Raw genomic sequence first — 10479 nt, 5'->3', positions numbered from 1 at the left:
AATCTAAACGTATATATTGCCTTTTACGGTGAACGCAGAGTAGGCTAAGCACGGATGATACCCTCATGTATTTACTTTTATTTGAACAAAGTTCTAGTCGGCGTTTTTTTTTATTATTATTTTATTTTTACTTCCGTAATATTTGGGTGAGGGGGCACAAAAGTACATTTCTGCTTAGGGCACCCATTTGGCCAGCAGCGGCCCTGCAATAAACTCTTCAATTCTGACTGCCTTCCTGAAGACTCTGCTTGTTTCTTCTAAGATTTCTCCACAACAGTTACAAGGGGACAACGTGGGGTCTTCTACAGCGTCTTGTTTTTGTAACATTTATTTGTCATCATCATCATCATCATCATTATGATTTTTATTTCTGGTTATTTAATCCTTTGCCGACCACACTGCAGGAGCCTGTCATCATTTGCTGTCCTTTGTCCCCAAGTCCACTCATTTTTACAATACAATGCAGTGAACGAGCTCTACAGAAAAAGGTGACTTCACAGAAAAAGAACAAAAGTGAGTTAACATCTTAAAACCAAAAGCAGAATCTGAGAAGAAGAACAAAGTGAACTCATTAAAGAAGGAGATCAATGAGGGGAAAATGACTGACTGATCGAAAAATCTGAAGCCACAGAGGGTCCGAACTTGAGAAGCTCTACGCCAGAGACTTCACCAGCACCCCCAAAGTCCTACAGATGACCCCCTGAGGCCCAAATGGTGACCCTCTGATGACGCCATCTGCTATTTAGAGGCCACCTGAAAGGAAGCAGTAACAAAGGTCAGAAATGAGTGACCAGAGGACGTCCATCGGGCCAGTGGCAGCAGCAGTAGAGGTGACTGGCCGAGTTTACCAGCTGATCTCAAACTGAAGGCCTCAGTTGTCTGGCGTGTCTGTCATTCGGGTCGTTCCTCACCCTGACGATTCTGTGGTCGGTGACAGTGCCAGGCTTCACATAAACGGACTCTGTTATCCAGTGACGATGACACACACACCACGTTATGATGTCACCGTAGCAGTTCACTTAAAGCAATGCAGCGCCCGCCAGAGGCTCCCAACGTCTCACAATGACAAGCAATTAAAGTCTGTGTGACAATCGTCACGAGTCTGAGGAGCACAGAACCTGAAGATGACAGGACAGATGAAGAGATCACATGATGGTTACAGTTTGTATCCAGCAGGGGGTGCTGACCCACTGGGACTTCGGCCGTCTAAACCAAGAGGGTCAAAGTGAAACAAAGAAGCCCCTGAACCCCCCCAGCCCCTCATTCGCTATGACAAGGCTCGCTTCACTTAACGCTGATGGCTCCCACTCCTCAATCAGAACAGACAAATCAAGCCCATGGAGAAGCAGTCATGAAGAGGGTCCTGATTAGGCCTGACTTTGTCCAATGGCAGGCGTCCTTATTCGGTCATCTCTGTAGTTTTATCCCAGAACTGACAAGTCACATGGAGGCGTCGTTTTGCCCCTTGGTTAAGACCATTCACTTTCTCTTCTCTTCTCTCACAAATCGAAAGCCCCTTAAGCCAGTAACATGACAATCCATCTTAATAGAAGCGTCCACCATGCCTGTTAGAATTCTGCGCAGCGTCCACTCAATATGGACGGCTATGGTATGGTGACTGCGTTCACTGACCACAGCAATGCATCAAATACTAATTACCATAAGACAGCAGGCTGCAGGTGGGACACGGAGGGGACAACGACTGGAGAGAGCAGCGGCCGTCAATGCCCATGGCAGATTACATCACTGGACGATATCACTGGTCTTCATCGTAGTCGGGCTGTGAGGTATCTCCTGTGTCCCTCACCATTACTGAAAGAGAAGAAGAAAGTGTGAGTGAGGATGACGGTGTAGACCATGCCCTATGGCAAGATACAGACCCCTGGGTGTGGGGACAGGTGGCAGGAAGGTGATTACAATCTGAACTCCACAAAACATAAAAAAAAAAAATCAAGGTCCAAAACACAAGGGGGCGCTGCGAGCACAACAGCAGGGGGGATACAAAGAGGTGCTATCCTGGACCCTCCTAGTGAGCTGTGGCATGGGTGGCATGTCCAATGTAACCTGAGGCTGGCACTTCACTCTGCTCATCACACAGGTGACTCTACGACTCTACGGCCTGACCTGCTGGATGTTCTGTCAGAGCGGGGTCAGAGGTCATGCTTGTTAACCCTAACCCTAGCCATACTGTACACCTTTATACAGAGCTCTTCAGAGACTGGTGGGCTGGTGCTGCTCAAGTTGGTCTTCTTCTCTCGTTTCAGAATAAGGAAGTGACCACTAGTGGGGTCTCCACCTCACTTTACCGTAAGACTGAAATAAGGGACGAGGGAGGCACTTGCTTATCTGTCCACTTGGTCCTGACCACCCGTCGTGTTTGGTGGACTTGACGTTTCTTTGTCTTTTACCACTTTGATGCCTGAAAAAAGAAGCAAAGCAGACCACCTTGAATCTGACCCTAGAGACTCCCCTAATCCAACGTCTTCATCTTGGACTGAAATTTAAGGCATGAAATGTGACAGGAACGGAAAACAAGCAGGCAGTTAGCAGCTGGAAACAAAGGCAAGTTAAAAATGAGACACAGCACCCTGAGGACCACCACGAGTATGCAGGGGTGCACACAGCATACCCATCTATCCCACCATCCATGTTCTGTCCATCACTGGTCCACTGGGCGATCGGCAGAAACCAAATCTGGACAGGATGGCAGGGCACATTAGGGAACGGTCCAGATCTTATTATCTGATATCATCTACTGTTAAATTCTGCTCCGTACTTGAAATATTTGTATTTTTAGATTGCATTGAGGATTTGTTTTGTTCTGTTTAGATTGTATTGTGTTGTGTTGACCCCCTTTATTGACACCCACTGCACGCCCCACCTACCCCTTAAGGGGTCTCTCTTCTCTTTTGCCTTTCCCGGGGTTTCTTCCAGTTTTTCCCTACAAGGTTTTTTTTGGGAGTTTTTCCATTGTCTTCTTAGAGAGGCAGGGCTGGGGGGCTCAAGAGGCAGGCAGGGTCTGTTAAAGCCCATTGCGGTGCTCCTTGTGCGAGTTTGGGCTGCACAAAAATAAATTGTATTGTACATATTGTATTATGCAGTGAAATGTGTGCCATACTAGATTTGTAAAAATGAGCTCACTGGGTTCAGGAGCACAACCCACCATGAAGACGAGTCTTGGGATTTGTCACTCACACTTAGGAATGACCCGGTGGCACTCTCACTGTCACTTTCATCTGGCACTTGACAAGTCGTTAACTGACTGACTGTGCGGAATCCGAGTCATCAGCAATGAGCACAACTTCCTTTACCGCTCGTTTTGGGGTTTAATGCCATCATGCCAAGAGTGCAAAACTGAGTTCATCTTGTGGTCTTTGCTGCCACCTAGCAGATAATATAAAAACAAAAAAACACTCTGGGATCCTTGTGGTGACACTTAACCACGACGTTAGCCTTATGCCACTCATGGTGACAAGAGCCTTCAAAGTGTCACGACAGAACAACAAGCCTTTAAAACTGGGCACATTTTGGGCAAATGTCATCTTAGAGTATGAGGTACTTGTACCTTTTTTAGAAGACGGTGTCAAACAAGGAACAAAACTTTCACTGTTGGACACATTTTGCTACAAGGTGCTCTTCATCTTATTTTCTGGTGAAGATTGGGGTGGCAGCAGGCCAAGCAGGACAGCACAGACGTCTGTCTTCAACTACAGATTCCAGCTCTTCCTAGAAAATTCTGAGGTGTTCCCAAGCCAGCCATGAGATACAGTAAGGCCACCAATGTGACATCCTTATGACATGACCGAGCCACCTCGACTGGCTCCTCCTGACCTAGGGGAGCGGTGACTCGGAGGCTCTCCCAAATCATCGCAGAGCTTCTCACCCTACCATGGAGTCCCAGTCCAGCCACCCTGTGAAGAAGCCTCATTTCTGCCGCTTGTACTTGTGACCTCATTCTTTCCACCACTGATGTCCATAGGTAAAGACAGGCATGCAGACTGACCAGTAAAGCGAGTGTTGTGTCTACACAGATGGGTACTGAGCACAGAGAACGGCTGCCATCGCTCCGGTCCACTTGTCAATCTCGCGTCCCCTTTGTCTGTCACTCGGGATACGTGAACTCCTCCACTAAGGGTAGTTGTTCCCTCCTCAGTCCACAGAACCATGATCTCAGATGTGGAGCTGCTGATCTTCATCCCGGCCTCTTTGCACTCAGCAGCAGATCACTCAGATGTACGTAGAATGTCAGAGTGAGAAGAGATAAAGAGGACAACATCATCTTCATAAAGCATCGCCAGACCAACTGGACAAACTCACATCGTCAGCTGTGTGAACTCCAGAGAAGTCAGAATAACTCTGCTGGCTCTCTTTAACATTCACACACGCTATGGCCGCACATCGAGGCCAAGAGTCACTTCTGGCCAAAACTCGTGTCAAAGTCACAGAAGCACAATGCGCTCCTCACAGGACACGGTGACCGCTGGCTCAGGTCTGACATGACCGGCCACTCCACACATGACCTCCCTCCGCTAGTGAGACTTGTCTGAGAGATGCGTTTGCACCGAAGTCACTCGCTCTGCTCTCAGAGTCAAACAATGAAACCAGACGGCTGAACAATAGCAGGAGAAGACAAGGGGCCAACACAAGGTGACAGTCTGAGAGTCAACGTCAGACAACATGAGCAGGAAAGAAGAACAGCAGCCATAGAGAGAGAGACGCGTGGCCTCCAAAGATACAAAGAGCTGCAGTGGATGAATGACCACATCGCAGTCCAAAAATGGCAAGAGACACTCAGGACACTGGAATTACGTGGAGGTTTAGTCACGATAATGTCTGGCACACTGGTGAAGTCACATCTAGGACACTGGGTGCACTTAATAACAATAAACGAGGGGCCAAGCTGCTCATGGAGGGCCACCACCACTGACCCTGAGACCAAATACCCACAGGCCGCGTCAGCCCTTGCAGTCATTCATTAGATGTGGTTGTGCCCGTGTGCCCAGGAGTGTGCGCTCACCCGCTGTGATGATCTGCTTGTGTCTGCGGCTGGAAGTGTTAACGTCTCTGAGTCTTCACTCCCAATTAGCACTGCATGTCTTCCTCCAGAGAATTAAGGAATCTCCTTGAAGATGTGGAGCACCGATGATGAAAGTGGGTCACAGGGTCAGTGAAACACACCTGACACAGGTAAGAGGACACGGGCTGGCCTAAGACCACATGGTACACACTCTACCGCTCCCACGTGGACACCACAGCTTGAATCACAGCACAGCACTTTGTCACCATGAAGCTGCCACTCAGTGCTTACAAACGTCACAGACTCTCGATGTCAGGAGTACCAAAGTGAACAACACACTAAAAGGAATCCCACGACTCACCTGGAACTGGCAGCATTTTATAGCGCCTCTCCAGTGGTCCCTTCAGGCTCTTGTGTTCCACCTGACAGATGTACTCCACGTCCCCCAGGTCACTCGGGGTGAAGGTGACCTGACTGTCCAGTCTGTAGGCATTGTCCTCCACTTCTGGTTTACCTTTGCTAATGTCAGACTTCCACTTAGCGCTCCTTGCAGAGACCACACCACCCGTCTTCATGTCCCTCTTCGACCAGGTCACTGTGATGTCTTTGGGGTAGAAGTCCTTGATGGAGCAGCTCAGGGTGCAGGACTGGCCAACTCCATCACACTTGACTAGCCGTATATCTGACACTAGGGGGCGACGCTGCAGTCCTAGGAAACAGAAGTACAGAAGTGAACCCCATGGTCACCTGAACTGAGGACTGGCAGGAGAGGATGGGCGTCAAGACCTCCATAAGAAGGTCAGGTGACACTCCTTCACTGCCACACATGACTTCATCACTGGTCTTACCGGGGATCTGTTTCTCTCCACATTTCTTCTCTGTTGTCTTCCCCTCGTGTTTGACCCTGCAGATGAACTCCACGTCTTCCAGGTCCTTCAGGTTCTGTGGGGTGAACTGGGCCTGACTGAGAAGCTCAAAGGCCTCATCTTGCATTGAGGGTCCATGATTGGTGACTTTCTTTATGGACTCCTCCTGTCCTTTACTGATTTTCAGCCAGCTGACCTCCAAATCTTTGGGATAGAAGTTGGACAAAGTGCAGCTCAGGGTGCAAGGCTGACCAAACTGGGAGAAGTGGGCCTGGATGTCAGAGAGCTCAGGGGTTCTGGAGATACCTGCAGAGAGAAAGAGAGATAAAGAGAAGGGTGAGGGTCTCTGGTCAGGGCCGACACCTACCACACGAGAGCTGGACAGCCTGGACATTCAAAGTGATAACGAAATGATCTCATGAACATGAATATGGAGACTTCAGCTGAATGAAGACACTGGTGTGCATTTCACTGTCCTCTGCTGACTTGGGATTGAATACCAGTGCCACAAACTCATGTGACAAACAGGAAGCGCTAACCCAGAAGTCACTCTTCACTGGTGAGTGGAGTCGGAGATTTTCAGATCATCCTTTCAGTGTTTTATTGATGTCTTATTCTGTTGGTCTCCAGATTCATTTGCCTACTTTGAATGCCAATCTGTGTCCCTCAGACCTGAGCCGTGGTCATTGTGGTGAAATGTTCACGCTGCAGCACTAAAGCCAGGACAGTCACCAGTGCCTGGTCACGCCAAGGTCTCATCACTGTCCACCGTTAATAACGTTCGTTAATGACTTTTATTAGCCACCTGTCTATTTTTACGCCGCTGTTTTGAGCCCTGGTGTCACCCCTTCATCACATGTCCCTCACATCTAAGGTTTCATAAAGGTGACAGAACTCAGGGTCACACATAAAGACAGCATGGCCTAGGATGACGTCACCAAACCCTTATGAACCACAAGGAGCCTGACAACTGTCCATCAACTTCACAGGTCGAACAATAGTCAGTCCAAAGCCATCGGAGATGTGATGTGTCCATGAAGCTGAGCCATCACTCTGATCAAAGGCCTGAAGAAAGGCAGTGAAGTACAAAAGAAAATAAAACGCACTCCGCTGATGGCACAGCACAAAGTGAGATGCCAGTCCAGTGCCAGTGTGGCCTCCATGTGCTAGTCAAGTGGCAGACTGCAGTGTCACATGACCACACCAACAGAGAACGACACTAAATAGCCTTTACATTTTATAGCGCCTTACACAGCAACATAGCAGGCTTTCTGCTTTACCAGCTGGCTAGTCAGCCTGCCTTAGCCGGTCCACTCCTGTCCACCTCACACTTCCGAAACAGATGACCTCAAAGTGAGTGGGGGTCTCACCTCCATGATTTAGCAAGTCGTTCCACACAACACAAAGCACCCTAACACTCGACTTGGTCAACTTCCATCTGAGCTCCTCTGCTGTTTTGACCATTTTTAACGTTTCTACCACTTGTTCTTTCACTTTTTGGACCCTCTTAGTCCAAGATCACGAGAGAACAGCGTCCATCTTAGAGGCATGGAACATCATCACCGGGCACAGGCGCGCTCACTCGTCACATCAGCAGAGTTACGGCGGCAGTGACAGTCACTGGACCATCATGCACTTCCATTACATCACCACTTAAGGTTTGTGTGCTTGTAACAAAAAACATAAAGTCACCACAGTCACCGATAAGAGCACACAAGGACATTCAAAATGGAACCATGGCAGGCATACGACGGACTCACTTAGGGTTAGGGTTAGCTGTGACCTCGTAATGGATGATGTGTTCACTGGACACCAGCAGGCCCAACTAAACAAAGCAGGCCTCGGCTCTCTCTGGCCCGTTTGTTTTCTAAGCCGCAGTCCTCAGGCACGTTCACATGCTGCACGTAGTCACACTAGGAAAATGTCATCTCTCTAATTGACCTCTCCAAGGAGCTGGGACACGTCCGTGCTGACCACTGCACCACCAGGCTGCTCGGCCCACTTCTCTTCCTGAATCTGCAGGTCAGACGCTCGCCCACTGCTGTCACACCCCACACCTTAACACCACACAGTGGCGTCCTTACCAGGCAGCTGAATCTTCCCAATGTACTTCTCCACAGGACTGGGTAGACTCTCATGTTCTACTTTACAGATGTACTCCACATCCTCCAGGTCACTCAGAGTCCGCGGGGTGAAGGTGACCTGACTGTCCAGTCTGTAGGCATTGTCCTCCACTTCTGGTTTACCTTTATTAATGTCAGCCTTCCACTCAGTGGTCTTTGCACTGACCACACCACCTGTCTTCATGTCCCTCCGTTGCCAGGTCACTGTGATGTCTTTGGAGTAGAAGTCCTTGATGGAGCAGCTCAGGGTGCAGGACTGGCCGACTCCATCACACTTGACTAGCCGTATATCTGACACTAGGGGGCGACGCTGCAGTCCTAGGAAACAGAAGTACAGAAGTGAGCCTTGTGGTCACCTGAACTGAGGACTGGCAGGAGAGGATGGGCGTCAAGACCTCCATAAGAAGGTCAGGTGACACTCCTTCACCTCCACACATGACTTCATCACTGGTCTTACCGGGGATCTGTTTCTCTCCACATTTCTTCTCTGTTGTCTTCCCCTCATGTTTGACCCTGCAGATGAACTCCACGTCTTCCAGGTCCTTCAGGTTCTGTGGGGTGAACTGGGCCTGACTGAGAAGCTCAAAGGCCTCATCTTGCATTGAGGGTCCATGATTGGTGACTTTCTTTATGGACTCCTCCTGTCCTTTACTGATTTTCAGCCAGCTGACCTCCAAATCTTTGGGATAGAAGTTGGACAAAGTGCAGCTCAGGGTGCAAGGCTGACCAAACTGGGAGAAGTGGGCCTGGATGTCAGAGAGCTCAGGGGTTCTGGAGATACCTGCAGAGAGAAAGAGAGATAAAGAGAAGGGTGAGGGTCTCTGGCCAGGGCCGACACTTACCACACGAGAGCTGGACAGCCTGGACATTCAAAGTGATAACGAAATGATCTCATGAGCATGAATATGGAGACTTCAGCTGAATGAAGACACTGGTGTGCATTTCACTGTCCTCTGCTGACTTGGGATTGAATACCAGTGCCACAAACTCATGTGACAAACAGGAAGCGCTAACCCAGAAGTCACTCTTTACTGGTGAGTGGAGTCGGAGATTTTCAGATCATCCTTTCAGTGTTTTATTGATGTCTTATTCTGTTGGTCTCCAGATTCATTTGCCTACTTTGAATGCCAATCTGTGTCCCTCAGACCTGAGCCGTGGTCATTGTGGTGAAATGTTCACGCTGCAGCACTAAAGCCAGGACAGTCACCAGTGCCTGGTCACACCAAGGTCTCATCACTGTCCACCGTTAATAACGTTCGTTAATGACTTTTATTAGCCACCTGTCTATTTTTACGCCGCTGTTTTGAGCCCTGGTGTCACCCCTTCATCACATGTCCCTCACATCTAAGGTTTCATAAAGGTGACAGAACTCAGGGTCACACATAAAGACAGCATGGCCTAGGATGACTTCACCAAACCCTTATGAACCACAAGGAGCCTGACAACTGTCCATCAACTTCACAGGTCGAACAATAGTCAGTCCAAAGCCATCGGAGATGTGATGTGTCCATGAAGCTGAGCCATCACTCTGATCAAAGGCCTGAAGAAAGGCAGTGAAGTACAAAAGAAAATAAAACGCACTCCGCTGATGGCACAGCACAAAGTGAGATGCCAGTCCAGTGCCAGTGTGGCCTCCATGGCTAGTCAAGTGGCAGACTGCAGTGTCACATGACCACACCAACAGAGAACGACACTGAATAGCCTTTACATTTTATAGCGCCTTACACAGCAACATAGCAGGCTTTCTGCTTTACCAGCTGGCTAGTCAGCCTGCCTTAGCCGGTCTACTCCTGTCCACCTCACACTTCTGAAACAGATGACCTCAAAGTGAGGGTCTCACCTCCATCCATCCATCCATTTTCCAACCCGTTGAATCCAAACACAGGATCACGGGAGTCTGCTGAAGCCAATCCCAGCAAACATAGGGCGCAAGGCAGGAACCAAACCCGGACAGGGCGCCAACCCACTGCAGGACACACACCAAGCACACATTAGGGACAATTTAGAATCGCCAATCCACCTAACTGCATCTCTTTGGACTGTGGGAGTCCCACCTCCATGATTTAGCAAGTCGTTCCACACAACACAAAGCACCCTAACGCTCGACTTGGTCAACTTCCATCTGAGCTCCTCTGCTGTTTTGACCATTTTTAACGTTTCTACCACTTGTTCTTTCACTTTTTGGACCCTCTTAGTCCAAGATCACGAGAGAACAGCGTCCATCTTAGAGGCACGGAACATCATCACCGGGCACAGGCGCGCTCACTCGTCACATCAGCAGAGTTACGGCGGCAGTGACAGTCACTGGACCATCATGCACTTCCATTACATCACCACTTAAGGTTTGTGTGCTTATAACAAAAAACATAAAGTCACCACAGTCACCGATAAGAGCACACAAGGACATTCAAAATGGAACCATGGCAGGCATACGACGGACTCACTTAGGGTCAGGTTTAGCTGTGACCTCGTA

General features: G+C 49.1%; 1 protein-coding gene across 3 annotated transcripts in view; it reads right to left on the bottom strand.

The window, feature by feature from the left end:
* Window positions 1–349: 349 nt before the first annotated feature.
* LOC120536418 overlaps window positions 350–10479 on the bottom strand; it is a 33618-nt gene continuing 23488 nt past the window's right edge. For all 3 annotated transcript variants that reach the window (XM_039764756.1, XM_039764754.1, XM_039764755.1), the window contains 5 exons: window positions 8464–8787; window positions 7968–8324; window positions 5866–6189; window positions 5379–5726; window positions 350–1812 (listed from right to left, as the gene is read on the bottom strand). In XM_039764756.1, the coding sequence (XP_039620690.1) occupies window positions 1757–1812; window positions 5379–5726; window positions 5866–6189; window positions 7968–8324; window positions 8464–8787 (1409 nt within the window). In that variant the 3' untranslated portion in view covers window positions 350–1756. The remainder of the gene's footprint in view (window positions 1813–5378; window positions 5727–5865; window positions 6190–7967; window positions 8325–8463; window positions 8788–10479) is intronic.

This window comes from Polypterus senegalus, chromosome 10 (assembly GCF_016835505.1).
Source record: "Polypterus senegalus isolate Bchr_013 chromosome 10, ASM1683550v1, whole genome shotgun sequence".
NCBI classification, from domain to species: domain Eukaryota; kingdom Metazoa; phylum Chordata; class Cladistia; order Polypteriformes; family Polypteridae; genus Polypterus; species Polypterus senegalus.
This window is presented reverse-complemented; position numbering and strand designations above follow the sequence as displayed.